General features: G+C 66.1%; 1 protein-coding gene across 1 annotated transcript; it reads right to left on the bottom strand.

The window, feature by feature from the left end:
- Positions 1-12: 12 nt before the first annotated feature.
- On the bottom strand, positions 13-15,451 carry COL1A1 (collagen type I alpha 1 chain). The gene is made up of 51 exons (XM_084496214.1): positions 15,176-15,451; positions 13,380-13,574; positions 13,261-13,295; positions 13,108-13,143; positions 12,921-13,013; positions 12,746-12,814; positions 11,844-11,888; positions 11,494-11,547; positions 11,268-11,321; positions 11,085-11,138; positions 10,886-10,939; positions 10,636-10,689; positions 10,492-10,536; positions 10,199-10,252; positions 10,070-10,114; positions 9,838-9,891; positions 9,257-9,355; positions 9,124-9,168; positions 8,945-9,043; positions 8,610-8,663; positions 8,413-8,520; positions 8,070-8,123; positions 7,751-7,849; positions 7,521-7,574; positions 7,338-7,436; positions 7,042-7,095; positions 6,677-6,730; positions 6,520-6,573; positions 6,338-6,391; positions 6,185-6,229; positions 5,996-6,094; positions 5,782-5,889; positions 5,344-5,451; positions 5,178-5,231; positions 4,993-5,046; positions 4,774-4,881; positions 4,634-4,687; positions 4,177-4,230; positions 3,776-3,937; positions 3,523-3,630; positions 3,298-3,405; positions 3,083-3,136; positions 2,869-2,976; positions 2,553-2,606; positions 2,336-2,443; positions 2,180-2,233; positions 1,945-2,052; positions 1,582-1,864; positions 852-1,042; positions 516-758; positions 13-413 (listed from the first exon to the last, which is right to left on the bottom strand). Exons 1-51 carry the CDS (start codon positions 15,255-15,257, stop codon positions 267-269), a joined length of 4,362 nt encoding a protein of 1,453 aa, XP_084352340.1. The 5' UTR covers positions 15,258-15,451; the 3' UTR covers positions 13-266.
- Positions 15,452-16,060: the final 609 nt, after the last annotated feature.

The raw sequence follows: 16,060 nt of genomic DNA, 5'->3' as shown, positions 1-16,060 counted from the left end.
CCCACTTCCTGGTTATTTTGTTTGAAAAGTCATTTATTTTTTTATTATTTTTTTTTTTTTTAGGTTTAATGCTTTTTTTGATTTTTTTTTTTAGCTTTTTTTTTTTTTTTATGGAAACGCAAATAATTTTAGAGACGCTGGAATAGAAACCGACACGAATTCAAGTCCATGTGAAATTTTCTCCTTTTTTGGCTGTTTTTTTTTTTTTTTATTATTATTATTATTATTATTACTCTCTCCTGTTACGCGTGGGGGGGGGGTCCGGTTTACAAGAAGCAGACGGGGCCGATGTCGATGCCGAATTCCTGGTCCGGAGCTCCAACGTCCATGGGGGCCAAGTCGATGATGGGCAGGCGGGACGTCTTTGTCGTCTTGTACTCGATGACTGTCTTGCCCCAGGCGCCGGTGTGACTCTGCAAGAAGGGGGCAGTCAGGACCCCCAAATCCCCCCGAAACCCCTACGAATCCCCCCTAACTCCTCCCCAAACCCCCCAAACCCCACCGTCCGTGCTCACCGTGCAGCCGTCCTCGGTGACGCCGTAGGTGAACCTGCTGTTGCCCTCGGCCCTGATCTCGATTTCGTTGGCGCCCTGGAGGAGCAGGGCCTTCTTCAGGTTGCCCGTGTCCTGGTCCATGTAGGCGACGCTGTTCTTGCAGTGGTAGGTGATGTTCTGGGCAGCCTCGGTGGACATCAGGCGGAGGAAGGTCAGCTGGATGGCCACGTCGGCCGGGTTGGAGCCCTCGCCGCCGTACTCGAACTGCCGGGGAAGAAGCGTTAGGCACCGCGGTGCTCATCGTCCCCACCCCATTTTTGTGTCCGTGTGTCCCCCCCCCGGCGCCCCCCATCTCACCTGGAAGCCGTCGCTCATCGTCTCGCCGAACCAGACGTGTTTCTTCTCCTTGGGGTTCTTGCTGAGGTACCAGTTCTTCTGGGCGATGGTGGCCTGGGTGGGGTAGACGCAGGTCTCGCCCGTCTCCATGTTGCAGTAGACCTTGATGGCGTCCAGGTTGCAGCCTTGGTTGGGGTCGATCCAGTACTCGCCTGCGGGGAAGGGACGGGGTCAGGGGGGGCGAGGGAGGGTAAGGGGGGAGCGGGATGGAGAGTAGGTGGAAGGATGGAGGCGAGGAATGGAGGTGAGGGGCTGGGGATGGAGGCGAGGAGCAGCCTGGAGAGGTGGAGGATGGAGAGGTGGAGGGCGCAGGGGGTGGAGGGGAACTGGGAGAGGGTGCAAGGGATGGAGGGGAGCAGGGAGAGGGTGTAGGGGATGGAGGGGAACAGGGAGAGGGTGCAGGGAATGGAGGTGAGGAGCAGGGAGAGGGTACAAGGGATGGAGGGGAACTGGGAGAGGGTGCAAGGGATGGAGATGAGGAGGTAGAGGGTGTAGGGGATGGAGAGGAGCAGGTAGAGGGCACAGGAGATGGAGGTGAGGAGCAGATCAGAGGGATGGAGGTGAGGTGGAGGTGAGGAAGGTGAGGATGACCCATGAGAGATGAAGGTGAGAGCAGCCACAAGACTTGGAGGTGAGGAGCAGGTAGGAAGGACAGCGGTGAGATGACCGTAGGGTGACGCGGGGCACTGACCGCTCTTCCAGTCGCCGTGGCACATCTTGAGGTCGCGGCAGGTCCGGGCTGGGTTCTTGCGGGTGCCCTCGGGGCTGCGGATGTTCTCGATCTGCTGGCTCAGGCTCTTGAGGGTGGTGTCCACCTCCAGGTCGCGGTCGCGCATCACGTTGGCGTCGTCGGCTCGGTAGTAGCGCCCGCCGTCGTGGGCCTTCTCCTGGGGGGGCTGGGGCAGGAAGCTGAAGTCGAAGCCGCCGCTGGGGGGGCCGGGAGGACCTGGGGGGCCAGGTGGGCCGGGGGGACCCTGCGGGAGGAGGAGGAGGATGGTGAGCACCAGACGAAGGCAGGAGGCTCCAGGTGAGCAGCAGCAGGGTGGATACGTACAACAGGGCCGACATCGCCGGTGCGACCGCGGGGGCCGGGGGGACCGATGGGGCCGGGCAGCCCATTGAGACCGTCTTTGCCGGCGGCACCAGCGGAGCCAGGAGGACCCTACGGGAGCAAAGAGGCCGTGAGCACGGAGGTGTCCCCAGCATCACATCGGGGACCGGGTCCCCGTGCAGCCCCCAGGAGGATGCCCCAACCCTGGCTGGGGGTCGTGGCTCAGGAGGGGACTTACTCGTGGACCAGCGGGACCAGAAGCACCAGAAGGACCTTGTTCACCAGGAGCGCCCTGTGCAAAGCGAGAGAGGAGAAAAGGGCCCGTTGGCACCTCGCTCTGCTCCGGGACGTGGGGCAGCACCACCCACGGCCACCGTCACCCCGTGGTACTTACAGGAGGACCAGGTGGGCCCTGGAGACCGGAGAAGCCTCGGTGACCCTTCATGCCTCTGTCACCCTGCTCGCCGGTTTCACCTTTGTCACCACGGGGACCTTGGGGACCCTGTTGGAGGAGGAGGAGAGGGGCTGAGCGGGGGCCAGGCCAGCCACTGCCCCCGCATCCAAGGGGATGCAGAAGCACGAAGGAGGACGCAGGGGGGACACCAACTTACAGCAGGACCACGAGCACCAGCGGGACCAGGGGGGCCAGCGGGACCAGCGGGGCCCTGGGATGGGAGAGAAGGGGACGGGTCAGAGCGTTCCCCACTTTTGGTGGTGGAGCATCACCCCGAGCAGGGCACCCACGATCCCTTCCCGGGCTGGGAATCTCCCTCTAGCGGTGGGAGCCGAGCCCAGGGCCGGATTCTGCCCCGCCGTGGCCTCGCAGGAGGAGCCCTTGCTCCGTAACGGGATGGAGAGGACGGATCCTGGAGCACCGTGGGGGTGGGGAAGGTGGGTGGGGGTCTCCTTGGGCCGAGCATCACTTACGGTCTCACCGCGATCTCCGTTCTTGCCAGCAGGACCGACGGGGCCGGGGGCGCCGGGGGCACCGGGAGCACCAGGGGGGCCAGCGGGGCCGGTCTCACCACGGTCACCCTGCGAGGAGGAGGAGGAAGAGGAGGAAGAGGAGGAAGATGAGAGCTCAGCACGGGCGAGCGCAGCCCCAGCGCCCCGTCCCAGCACCCCAGCCGTGGGCACTCACCTTGGGACCAGCAGCACCATCGCGACCGGGGGCACCTTCAGCACCGGGAGCACCCTGTGGGAGAGCAGAGACCCCTCGTTAGGGCGCGCTAACGAGGTCCTGGGTGGCACCGGCGTTGACCCCAGCACCCATGGGTGCCACGAGCCGGCACGTGCTCAGCGCAGCAAACCCACGTTCCCCCCCCCTTTACCCCCCGGCACCACACCGATGCTCACCTCACGTCCAGCTTCGCCAGGGGGGCCAGCCAGGCCGGGGGGGCCCATGGGGCCGGGAGGACCGCGCTCGCCAGGAGAACCAGAGGGACCTTGCTTGCCGGGTTCACCCTACAGAGGGGAGAGCACGCGGGGATGCGTCGGACACCGGGGAGCATCCCCCAGCCTCAGGGGGGCCGCACCGGTGAGCTGGGGACCGGGGTGGGGGTCCCGCGGGGGGGTACTCACAGAGGGGCCGGGCAGCCCAGGGAAACCTCTCTCGCCTCTCTGTCCGGGGAGGCCGACGACACCGCGTTGGCCAGCGATACCTTGGGGTCCGGGGGTGCCAGGAGCGCCCTGGGGGGGGTGAACAGCACCTCAGGGGGGTGGCAGCGGCCGTCACCTCCCTCCCCATGGAGGGGACAACCGAGGGACGTCGGCTGTGACCCTGCCTGGTATCCGTGAAGGTGTCACATCACTTGGGGTCAGGGGGGTGACTTACAATGGGGCCGTCAGCGCCGGGGGAGCCTTTTTCACCAGGGGGTCCGGGGGGGCCGGCAGGTCCGGGCTCACCGGGGCGGCCAGCGGGGCCAGTCTCACCGCGGGGTCCTTTGCCACCTTCCTTGCCGCTGGGGCCGGGGGGGCCGGGGAGGCCGATGTTACCCTGGGTAGGAGTGGGGGGGGGTGATGCCGTCAGGCTGATGCCTCAGCTCAGGGCCCCCCCCTCGCCGTCACCACTGCCTGAAGGGCGGCCAGGGGCGTCCCGGTGCCAAGTGGGCCAAGGTGGCCGCGTGGAGCCGGCTGGACCCGTGCCCGGCATCCCCATGGTGCCAGCACCCTCCTGTCCCCCCCCCACCTCCTGCCACACGTCTCACCCCTTCGGGGGGGGGACACGGTACTCACAGAGGGGCCGGGGGGTCCAACTCTTCCAGCAGCACCAGGGAAACCAGTAGCACCCTGCAAGGGGGAGAAGCTGGAGTCAGGCGCGGGGCCGCATCCTGGCACCGACTGCGGGGTCCGGGGCCAGGGGACCGTCCCCTGGCTGAGGGCCACCATGGGGAGCCCTGGGGCTGGTGGCCAGGAGGAGAGCGCTCATCCCCGGGGGTGGGGAGCAGCTGCAGGTTTAGGGGGGTGAGTGTACCCCCCCATTTTTCCATCCGTTCCATCCCCTATAAGATGACGCCCCCCCTTCTCCGGGCACCGTCCTCCCAAAGGGCTTTGGGGTGCTCACACACATTTTGGGGAGCAAGAGGCAGGAAGGGCCGAGCCACCCATGGGTGCACGCACCCAACCCCATCCCCCAGGGGCTGCACAGCCCCGTTCCCCCCCCCCCACATACAAGAGCCAGGCTGGTACTTACAGGGGGTCCAGCGCTACCGCGAGCACCTTTGGGACCGGGAGCACCAACAGCACCCTGAGGAAGAGGAGGAAGAGGAGGGTGAGCCACACAGAGGGGCCAGATCCAAGGGGGACATGGGGCAGGGGGGGGGCACGACTTACAGCAGGGCCAGGAGCACCAGTGGGGCCAGCGGGGCCGGGGGGGCCGGCGTCACCCTTGGCTCCAGCATCGCCAGTTTCGCCTTTAGCACCAGGCTGGCCGTCGGCACCCTGCGGGAGAGCGCGGCACGGTGAGCGGGGGGGGGGGGCACAGCTTCATCCCCGCTCACGGCGGTGATGATGGTGCAGGATCAGGCCCACGGGGGAGGGAGAAGCACTTACGGGAGGGCCAGCAAATCCAGCAGGACCGGGGGGGCCGGGCTCGCCGCGGTCACCCTAGGGGAGAAGGCAAAAGAGCGGGCGTCACGCCGGGCAGGGGACGGCCACCGCCGGCAAGGGGTGGCCACTTGATGGCAAGGGGTGGCCACTTGATGGCAGGCCAGCCCTCGGGGTGCCGGGACACTTACGGGAGCACCACGGGCACCAGTGGGACCAGCAGGACCGGGGGGACCGGCTTCACCCTGGCAGGGGGACACGAGGAAAGACCCCGAGGTTAGAGCCGTGGCGAGGAGGTGGCACGGGGGGCGCGGGGCCACCTCCCCGGCACAGGGTCCGGCCAAGGGACGTCCCTACCTTGTCACCAGGAGCACCAGCGGGGCCGGGGGGGCCAATGGGGCCAGTCAAGCCTCGGAGACCGTCTTTGCCAGGAGCGCCATCAGCACCTTTGGGACCGGGGTCGCCCTGGGAGGAGAAGACACAGCGGGGTTACCTGCGGAGCTCCAACCTAGGGGGGGCACCCCACTGCTCTGCACCCCAGGGTCTTCATCATCCCCAGAGGGGCTGAGCCCATCCTCCTCCTCCTCCTTGGCCATGCAGCAGAGCAGGGCTCAGCTCCCAGCTCGCAGCAAGGGGCTGTCCCCAAGGGACACGAGCGTCCCCGAGCATCCCATCCCCGTGGCTCCGGCTTTGCTCAGGGGAGCCCCAGCGGGGGGGGGGGCGAGCGGCTGCAGGAGGGGCCAGGGCTGCGAGCAGAGGACGGAGGGGACACGTCGGGATCTCGGGGACACGTACTCTGTCACCCTTGGCGCCTGGCAGGCCGGCAGCACCACGTTCTCCGGGCATCCCCTGCAGACCGGGGGGCCCTTGGTTTCCGGGGGCACCGGGAGCACCAGCATCACCCTGGGCAAGAGAGATGGAAAAGAGGAATTAGCGAGCAATCAGCGCCGCTTTGGTGGAGAAAATTCCTTCCTGGAGATGTCCTGGAGGGCAGAGACTTCGCACCTACCTTAGCACCATCGTTACCGGGAGCACCATTAGCACCACGAGGACCCTGGGGACCAGGGGGACCTTGGACACCGCGTTCACCAGGGAAACCTCTCTCGCCCTGCAGGAGGGGAAGCAAAGGAGCTGAGCACATCAGCGGGGCACTGGGGGGCCAAAATCCATCTCGGGGATGAGCGGGGGGTCAACTTACTCTGGCACCAGCAGGACCGGGGGCACCAGCATCTCCGGGGACACCCTGTGATGGAGGCAGAGGTTGCAGGAGTTAGCGCGGGGATGGGGACACGCAAGGTGGCCCTGGGGACAGGGGGGATGGAGGGGGGGGCATGGTGTTGCCCGCACTCACCTGCTCACCGGGCTTGCCAGCCTCACCAGGGGGGCCAGCGGGGCCTGGCAGACCCTGCGGAGGAAGAGGAAGAAGAGGAGGAGGAGGTGAGACGTGGCGAGGTGAGCCACCGAGGGAGGGAGGTGGCACTGCCACCGCCACGTGGCGTTCGTCCCCTTGCAGGGAGAGGGGACCCCCCTCACCTGGAAGCCGGGGGCACCAGCAGGACCTTGTTCACCTCTTTCTCCAGCGGGACCCTGGGGGAGAGGGGAGAAACGTGAGGCCGGGTGGGGGGCTCCAGAGCTCCTGCTCCAGCAGCCGAGCGTGGCGCTGGGTGGCATCGGGCACCACGGTACTCACAGTAGGGCCGGGGGGACCTTGGGCACCAGCTTCGCCGTCTTTGCCAGCAGCACCCTGCAGAGGGGAGGGGAGAAAGAGGGTGCTCAGAGCTCGCCCGCCACCTCCAGGTGATTTTAGAGAGGTGAACCCGCCGGGGCTCTGCACCCCGAGCGGTGTTTGGAGCTGGATTTGGCCGTAGCATCCTTCCAAGGAGCAGAGGAGCGGCGGCGAGCTGCCCGCGGCCACGTCACCTCCCTGCTGTCCCCGCTCCAGGGGCGCTGGCAGCCGCCAGCCCTGAGTCCTGGCCACCACAGCTCGGCGTGGCAGGTTCCCCCCTTGGAGCCGTCCCCAGCCCCACACACCCCCAGCCCCTCGGGGATACTCACAACAGCGCCAGGGGGGCCGGGAGCACCTCTCTCACCGGGTTTGCCAGGCTCACCCTAAAAGCAAAAGAGAGAGCGGGATGAGACCCACGCCGAGACCACAGCACCCACGGGACCAAGCCTGCGGGCTGCACAAACCCCGTGGGTCCCCTGAGCCACCCCTCGCTGGGTGCCTGCTCCTCGTGCCCACCCGCAGCCCTCCCGGGTGGGGAGCCCTCGTGGAGCACCCCAGTGTCCGTGGGGCAGGCACCCCGGGCTCGAGCAGCCCCACGAGGGACGCAGCTCCCGTCTGTACTCACCGCAGCACCTTTGGGACCAGGGAAACCCATCACGCCGGCTTGGCCTCTGGCTCCGGGTGGGCCTGGGGGGCCGGGGCGGCCGTCTTGACCAGCGGGACCCTAAAGTGGGGGGAGCAAAGACCCCGTTAGCAAAGGGCACGGGGAGCCAAGGGGGGAGCGGGGCGGGTGGTGGGTGCTACTTACGGGGGGACCAGTCTTGCCATCGGGACCGGGGCTGCCAGGGCTCCCAGTAAGACCCTAGAAAGGAGCAAGGGGGGGGTTAGGACATCAGGCACCGGGGCGCTGCTGGCCGTGGGAGATGCTCCAGCGAGCGAGCGGTGTGGAGAGTGACCTCCCCCATAGCCCGGTGACCCTTGGAAGGGGGCCACCAGGCTGTCCCCAGCCCCTCCACGCCGTGCCCCTGCCACGCTCACCTTGGCACCGGGGAGACCGGGTTCACCGGGGCGGCCAGCTTCACCGGGAGAGCCCTTGGGGCCGACGGGGCCGGGGGAGCCGCGCTCGCCGGGGGGACCCTGGAGGGAAAGGGACAGCAGTGAGCCCGGCTGCAGGGCGGCAGCGGGGACGGGGGCAGGAGCCGTGCCACGGGGCGAGGTGGTGGCACAGCAGCGGCTTCGGCACCGCCTGACCCCAATTGGGGGGTGTGGGGGGGGTGACAAGTGCACCACGTCCCCCGCAGCCCTGTTGGGGACACGGCACCGTGCCCTGTGCAGGAAGGAGAGGGGGGGCACCTACCTTGGGACCAGCGATGCCGTCAGCACCAGGGAAGCCACGGCTGCCGGGAGCACCCTGCGAGGGACAGGAGAGGGGTCAGGGTGGATGTGGGGGGTGTGGGGGGCTCGGGGAAGGGGGTGATGTGGGGCTGAGCCTGCAGGGAGCAGCCCTGGTGGCTCGTGAGATGCTCCACCAGGGGTTTTGGGGGGGTCTCAGAGTGGGTTGGGTGCCACTGGGGACAGCACCAGACCCCCAGAGAGAGCCCCCCAGGCTCAGACACTGGATGGGGTGTGCAGAGACGGGGGGAGGATGAGGATGGGGACAGGGACACGATGGGGACACGCCGGGGATGGCTCCCACTCACTCTTTCGCCAGCAGGACCGGGAAGCCCAGCGGGGCCGGGCTCACCACGGGCTCCTCTCTTGCCTTCCTCACCAGCGGGGCCGGGGGGGCCCTGGACACCAGCAGGACCCTGGGGAAGGAGGCAAAAGGGTGAGAGCCTGCAGGGTGCAGCCAGCCGGGGAGGTGCCGAGTCCTGGCGCTGCCGGGGGGGGCACTTACGGGTTCGCCTTTGGCACCGGTGTCTCCCTTGTTGCCTGGGGCACCGGGTTCGCCCTGGAGGTGGAAGGAAAAAGGAAAGAAAGATGCTCAGCACCGGGTGGATGAGCAAAGGGAACCGTGAGCCCCATCCTGCCCCGACCCTCTGCGGGGGGAGAGATGCTCCATGCCTCCCAGGGGGCTGCCAGCAGGGCAGAGGAGGTGGGACAGGAGCCCAAGGATGGATCCAGCCCTGGAGCCGTCCCCCAGGAGCAAAGGGACGAGGATCCAGCCCCAGAGCAAAGGGCCGAGCTCCTGGTGAGGGGCAGAAGTGGACGGAGACAGCGGGGGATACTCACGCTGTTACCCTTGGGACCGGGGGCACCGCTGGGACCCTGGGGTCCGGAGGGACCGCGGGCACCGGGGAAGCCGGGAGCGCCAGCGATGCCGGGGGCACCCTAGGAGAGGCAGAAGAGGTGGTGAGGGCGCTGCAGGGAGGTCCCCGAGCCAGGCGGCGAGGCAGGGGGGGGACACTCACGGTTGCACCCTTGGCACCAGGTTGACCGTCAGCACCGGGGTTGCCCTGCCGGAGAGAAAGAGGAAGAGGAGGGTTACGCCGGGGCCAGGAGGGCGTGAGGCCGAAGGGCAGGGCGCCATCGGGGGCCACTTACAGCAGGACCAGCAGCGCCAGCGGGGCCGGGGGGACCGGGCTCACCACGAGCACCCTGAGGACCTTCGCTGCCACGAGCACCTTGGGGACCGGTTTCACCCTGGGGAGGAAGAGGAGAGAGGAAGAGCCGTGAGTGCGGGGGCTGCTATGAAAACCCAGAAGCAGACGATTGATTTTCTTCTCCATCCTTGGCCTAGTTTCCCACGAAGGCAACACCCTGCAGCCTGGAGAGGCGCCGGAGATGGGGCAAGGTGCCACCTCTGTGCTGCTGATGGGAAGAGCAGCCACCTCGGCACCGGACACCTTGGCGTTGGCCACCTCGGGATGGGCCACCTTGGCTTTGGCCACCTTGGCTTTGGCCACCTTGGCACGGGCCACCTCAACATTGGCCACTTTGGCACCGGCCCCCTTGGCACCCACCCCCTTGGCACCGTCCCCCTTGGCCCTGGCCACCTCTGGGCACCGCTCGGGCCACGTGAAGCCCTCTCGACGCTCACTCCCCCATTTCCCTGCCCCATTTCCCCCAGCATCTCCCAGCCAGGAGCTGGGGGCCCCACCTCTAGGATCGTGTGTAGGTCCTACCTTAGCACCAGCAGCACCGGGGAAGCCGGGGGGGCCGGCGGGACCAGTTGGACCCTAGATAGGAGAAAGGGGGACACGCATCAGAAGCCATCACACCCCTCGCATCGGGCTTTTCCAGAGCCCTGGAGCCCGGCCAGGATTCCCCGAGAGCAGATTTAGGAGGAGATCTCCACGGAGGAGACCCCTCCACGGGGGTTCTCGGGGTCGTGGGGGGGGGATCGGGGTTACTCACGGGAGGACCAGCAGCACCGGGAGCACCGTCGTTACCGCGAGCACCCTGCGGGACAGAGGCAGCCCTGAGCGTTGCCCACCAGCAGGAGGGCAGGAGGGGGGCTCAGCCCTGCCCCGAGCGCGTACTCACAGCAGGGCCGGAGGGACCGGGACGGCCTCTCTCGCCGGGAAGCCCTCGAGGACCCTGGGGGGGGACAAAAAGGAGACGTTTTTATCTCTTTATCTCTTTATCTCGCAGCCGCTTTCCCCTCCCGTAACCTCTCCGTGCGCCCCCCTTGCCCGCAGCGAGGGGAAGCCCCCACCCCGAGCATCCCTGGCTCTGCATCCCCGGGGATGCGCCGTGCCCCCCACCCCGGCCTCTTTTGCTGGTGGAGGCTCTGTGTGTGCCCCCCCCACCCCCGGTATTTCCCAGCCAGCACTCACCATCTGCCCAGGAGCACCATTCTCACCGGGGCTGCCAGGCTCACCCTAGGAAAATAAAAAGGCGTAAAAATGGGTTTTCTGCATCAAAAAAAAAAAGGGAGAAGTGAGACCCTGACCAGGGCTGGGCCTCCCCGGCCTCCTCACCTTGGGGCCAGCAGGACCAGGCTCACCCTTGGCACCGTCCAGACCGCTGAAACCCTGGGGAGCAGGAGAGGGGAGAGCGGGGTGAGGAGGGGACCTCGCCGCGTCCCCAGCCCCTTGGGGGCGAAGCCGTCGGGGACACCCGTCCCCAGCTTCACCCCCGGCCTCGGGGCTGGGGTCCCTCGGGGTGCACCCCGAATTTGGGTCACCCGCAGCTCCCGAAATGTGGTGTCTGGCTGGGGGAAGGACTCACTCTGTGTCCCTTCATGCCCGGCAGGCCGGCGGTTCCTGGCAGACCACGGGCACCCTAGGGGAAAAGGATGGGGGTGACGGAGATGCTCTGGGGGGGGGGTGGGGGCAGTGGGGGTGTCCCCACGCCCTCGTCCCCAGGGAAGTGGCACGGCCTCGGCTTTGCCACCCTGCTTGGGGTCTCCCCGTGGGGAGCAGCTCACCTGGGGGCCGGGGGGGCCACGCTCCCCGGGACGGCCAGGCTTGCCAGCTTCACCCTACAGAGAAGGACGCCTGGTGGGTGGCACGTCCCCAGGGCAGGCATCGAGCCCTGGGGGGGGGGTGGCAGTGCCACCAGACCCCAAACCCATGGGATCAGGGGTTGACCCCATCCCCATCCCACTTACATCATCGCCGTTCTTGCCGGGGGGGCCAGCTGGACCACGGGGGCCCATGGGACCCTAGGAGAGAGGTGAGGTGGGGGGTGAGGGTGCTGTGGGTGCAGGGCACCCCGCTGCCCCCTCCAGTGGCTCCTGGCCATGCTGGGGGGGGGGGAGACACACACGGGGGTGCCTCAGCCCCCCCCCAGCCCGGGGGGGGGACGTGCTGCTGCAGCACATCAGCCAGACTTACAGAGGCACCGGGCTCTCCGGGTTCACCGGGGGGACCTTGGAAACCTTGAGGACCCTATGGTTTTGTGGGGAAAAGGAAACAAAAAATGGGGGAAAAATGGGTTAGAAAAGGAGAAAGATGGGACTGAAGCCCCCGCAGGCAGTGTTGGACACCCCCACCCCCCCCCATATGGACTTGTATCGTGACACATCCACGGGGATGCTGCGTCCTCACACACCCCATTCCCCCCCTCGCCACCATGGGGCCCCATGCCAGGGGGGGCCCTGGGGCTGCTGGTCCCAGAAAGAAGCTAGGGGAAGGGAGGAGGAGGAGGAGGAAGAGGAAGAGGAGGAGGAGGAGGAGATACTCACGGGAGCACCAGGAGGGCCAGGGAGACCGCGGGGACCAGCTGGACCCTGGAAGGGAGAAAAGGAAGAGGTGCTGAGTGGGTGCCAGGCACCCCGTCCCCGTCCCCGTCCCCATCCCCGTCCCACTGACGTCCCTCTTGTCACCCCATCCCTGACCCCATCACCACCCTATTCTTGTCCCCACCACCTCCCCATCCCTGCCACTACCCTATTTATGCCCCCATTGCTGCCCCATTGATGTCCCCATCACCACCCTGCCCCTGTCCCATTGCCACCCCAGTGCTGTCCCCACTGCCACCCGTCTCTGTCCCCCACCAGCAGTGCCCCTGTCTCCATCACCACCCCATCCCTGTGCCATTGCTGCCCTACTGATGCCCCCATTGCTGCCATATTGATGTCCCCATTGCCACCCTCTTGATGTCCCCATTGCCACCCTCTTGATGTCCCCATTGTCACTCCAGCCCTGTCCCATTGCTAACCTCCTGATTTCTCCATCCCTGCCCTATAGCCACCCTATTGATGTCCCCATCGCTACCTCATCGATGTCCCCATCACCACCCCATCTCTGTCCCACCACTATAACATCCATGTCCCCACTGCTACCCCACTGATGTCCCCATTGCTGCCCCATTGAAGTCCCCATCCCTATCCCAGTCCCCACCCCATCCCAGTCCCCACCAGCACCCACCCTCACCTCTGTCCCCACGACCACCTCTTGCTGTCCCCATCCCCACCCCATCCCAGTCCCCATCACCCCCCATCCCCATCCCTGCCCCCACTGCGCCCCCCACCCCTCGGCAGCACCCTGGGCACCACCGCCCCATGCCACCCTCCCCATCCCCATCGTTTCACCCCCCTACGACCCCTCCCCACCCATGGGTGCCGCGTGCCACCCCGGTGCTCACCATGGGGCCGGGCACAGCCATGCCGCCGGATTTCTCATCGTAGCCGTAGGACATTTGAGGAGCGAAGTTCTGCGGGGGGGGGGGAAGGAAGAAATAAAAGGGGCTGAGCATGGCACGAGCATCCCTAGAGTATACGGGGGGGGGTTCACGGCTGGGGGGACCCCCCCATACTCACTCCGCCGAGGCCTGGAGGTCCTGGAGGGCCTGGGGGTCCCGGGAGGCCAGGCTGTCCAGGGATGCCATCTCTGCCAGGGGGGCCGGGGAGTCCCTGGGGGGGGGGGACAAGGAGAGGTTGAGCTCCAGTGGGGCGCCCCAGGCAGGGGGTGTCCAGGGAGCGGGGTGCTGGCGGCGGTGGTACCCACCCTGTCTCCTTTGGGACCGGTGTCTCCCTTAGGACCCTGTTGGGGAGAGGCGAGAGGGGTGGTTGGGTTCATCCCCAAAATGGGGCAACATCAAGGATTTGGTTATTTTTTATATATATATTTTTTTTTTTGGGGGGGGGGGAGTGTGGTTACCTCTACTCCAGCGCTTTCTGGGTAGACTGGGGAGGCTGCGGGAGAAAGGAGAGCGTTTAGAGGGGCTGAGCACCCACCCAGCGCCCATCCCCGGGGGGATTTGGGGGGGGACACGGTACCGTCGGTGTCGGGACAGATGGGGCAGCACTCTCCGAAGGGGATCTCAGCGTTGGGGCAGTCGGAGGTGTCCTCGCAGATCACCTCGTCGCAGAGGATGTTGCCGCTGTCGCAGACGCAGATCTGGCAGGGCTCGGGTTTCCACACATCCTTGTCGTTGTACGTGAGCCCATCCTGTACGCAGCTTCCAGTCTGGACTGGGAGAACGGGGGCAAGGGTGCGGGGGCGTCAGGGGCACGGCTCCGCGCTCCCCCCACCACCACCATCCCCGGGATCCCCCCCCCCCTCTCTCCTCTCCGCCTCCCGCTCCTGCAGCTTCGCTCCCTTCATCTGGTTCTCATCAGCCCGTCTCGGTGACACAGGAAAAGCACCGCCACAATAAACTCTTCCCACTTACTCTGGAATTTAAACAAAACCCCCAGCCAGTTGCTGCGTCCTGGCCCGCGGGGGCCAAGGAAAATACCGGGGGGCTCGGGGGGCTTCGTGCAGGCGATGCCTGGGGCGCAAAGGCTCGGCGCAAAGCAGGGAGGGGGGTGAGGCGAGGCTGGAGGGCTGGCCCCCACATCTGGGCTGAAATCAGAGCCAGGATGGGGCCGGATCAGGCCAGAATGAGCAGCGTCCAGAGGCTGCAGGCAGAGGGGGGCTGTGGAGCGCAGGGCGGGGTGCCAGGGCTTGGGGCGGCCTCGCAGCGGGGCTGGGGGGGCCGGGGAGGGGATGCGGGGTCACCCCGACCCGGGGATTCTGCCCCCCTGCTCCACCCCGCCGGTGGCCAAGAGGAAAGGGTAAAAATGCAGCAAATGTTTAGAAAAATGTGAAACGCTCTCCCCCTCCACCAAAAAAAAAAAAAAAAAAAAAAAAAAAAAGAAACAAACACAAAAAAAAGTAAAGAAAAAAAAAAAAGAAAACCCAAAAATACAAAAGGCGCGTTGCAAAATGGACGTTGCCAAACGCAAAAGGCGCCTTGCAAAACGCGATGCAAAACGCGGGGAGAAAAGGACCCAAAAGAAAAAGAAAAAAAAAAAAAAAGAAAAAAAAAAGAAAAAATAAACTACCCAAAACCCCAAAAAATGACAAAATCGGGAAACACGCAAAGGGCAGCGGCCGCAGTGCCCCAGGCCTGGCGCTGTCCCAGGGTCCCCCGTGTCCCCACGCCTGCAGGTGGCAGGCGCAGGCAGGCGAAGGCTCCAGCGGGGCACAGGGGGGGACACGCCAGCGGGGTTGGGGGGGGTGACCCCAGCCGTGCCCCCCGGCCCACCCCGCACCCCCAGCCCCGCCGAGGTGTCCCCAGCAGGGGCAGGGTTGGCGGTGGGGAGGGGGGGACACAGCGGCGTGGCGTCCCCCAGCCCACGAAGCGCTGTCTAGACAGCCCCGACTTTACGGGCTGCCGAAACATTTTCCTTATGAATCATCTGAGACTTTTCTAATTCTTTCCTGATGGCTTTTGCAGAGCCGGCGGCCGGCCCCCCCCCCCTCCTCCCCGCTTCCCCTTGCTCTCCCCCCTCGCTCTTTTCCCCCCTTTCCCGTCTCCTCCGCCCCTTCTCCCTCCACCCTCCTCTCCCTCCCTCTTGGCCGGCCGCCCCGGCACCCCAGGGCGCCCCGCTCCCCTCCGCGTCCCTTCGCCTTTCCTTTTGCCGACCCAGCCCCTCTCTTTTCTACCCCCAGCCACTTTTTAAATTAATTTTTCCACTTTTTTTTTGCAGGACGCACACCGCTTTTCGCCCCGTCCCGAGGCCGAGGCGTCGAAGCCCACCCGTCCCCCGCCGGCGGTGGAGGGCGCGAGACCCCCGCGGCTACTTACTGTCCTCTTCTCCTTGCCCGCGGGTGAGTAGTACAGTCGCTGCTATCAACAGCAGTAACCGAGAATCCACAAAGCTGAACATGTCTAAATATTAGACATGTAGACTCTTTGGGCCTCTTTGTCTTAGGTTCGGGTCATTCAGGGCCGGTCTCACTCTGTAGCTCCAATCCAGACCCCAGCAGAAACTTCCTACTGCCTTTCCCACTGCTTCGCCTCCCCTTATATACGGTGCGGCGGCGGGGAGAGGTGGGACCCATCGCAGCCTGCGCGGGAGCGCACGGGGAATTTTGGACGGCCCCTCGGCCAATCAGCGGGGCCCCGCGCGTCGGGGGCACCCGCGCTCCCCCCTTTTTTCCCCCCCCCCTCCCCGCACACGCACACACACGGCACCCCGAAGCGGGGCGCTGGGACGGGGACCCCGGCGTGGTTGGGATGTGGGGATGGGGAGTGTCAAGGAAAGGGGGTTGGGGGGAGTTGGGGTGGGTTTTTGGGGGGTTTTGGGGGGGGGTTTTGGGGGTGTCCCAAAGTTACGGGGTGAGGATGTGGCTGGGTAGGGTGGGGACGGCGAGGTGGCCGCCTTGGGGACCCCGGTGCCACGCAGTCCCGGCGCGACGCCGGATGCTGGGGCGGGGAATTTGGGGTGCAAGCACCCGCTCCTGGCTGCGCCCCCACACCGTGCCCCCCACCCACACCCCGGGGCTGTCCCCATGAGGACCCTCAGTGCCCAGCGCCCACCAAGCCCCACAGGCCGAGCAGCACGGGCTGCACCAGCAGCACCCATGCCATGAGCCCCGTGCGGGACAGGGGAACACCGACCCCCCAAGAAACTCAGCAGGGCACCCCAAACTTGGTGTTTGTTTTTTTTTTTTTTTTTTACTTTATTTC

Source organism: Aythya ferina, assembly GCF_964211825.1.
Source record: "Aythya ferina genome assembly, chromosome: 23".
Lineage (NCBI taxonomy): Eukaryota > Metazoa > Chordata > Aves > Anseriformes > Anatidae > Aythya > Aythya ferina.
Note: the sequence above shows the minus strand (reverse complement) of the source record. Positions and strands in the feature narration are given on the sequence as shown.

Excerpts from the sequence above, each read along its gene's own strand:
- COL1A1 (XM_084496214.1), bottom strand. The coding sequence starts at position 15,257 with ATGTTCAGCTTTGTGGATTCTCGGTTACTGCTGTTGATAGCAGCGACT. Across the intron at positions 13,144-13,260 it reads CAGAAAGCGCTGGAGTAGAG|GGTCCTAAGGGAGACACCGG; the intron begins GTAACCACACTC and ends TCTCCCCAACAG. Across the intron at positions 11,322-11,493 it reads CCGGAGAGCCCGGTGCCTCT|GGTCCCATGGGCCCCCGTGG; the intron begins GTAAGTCTGGCT and ends CCTCTCTCCTAG.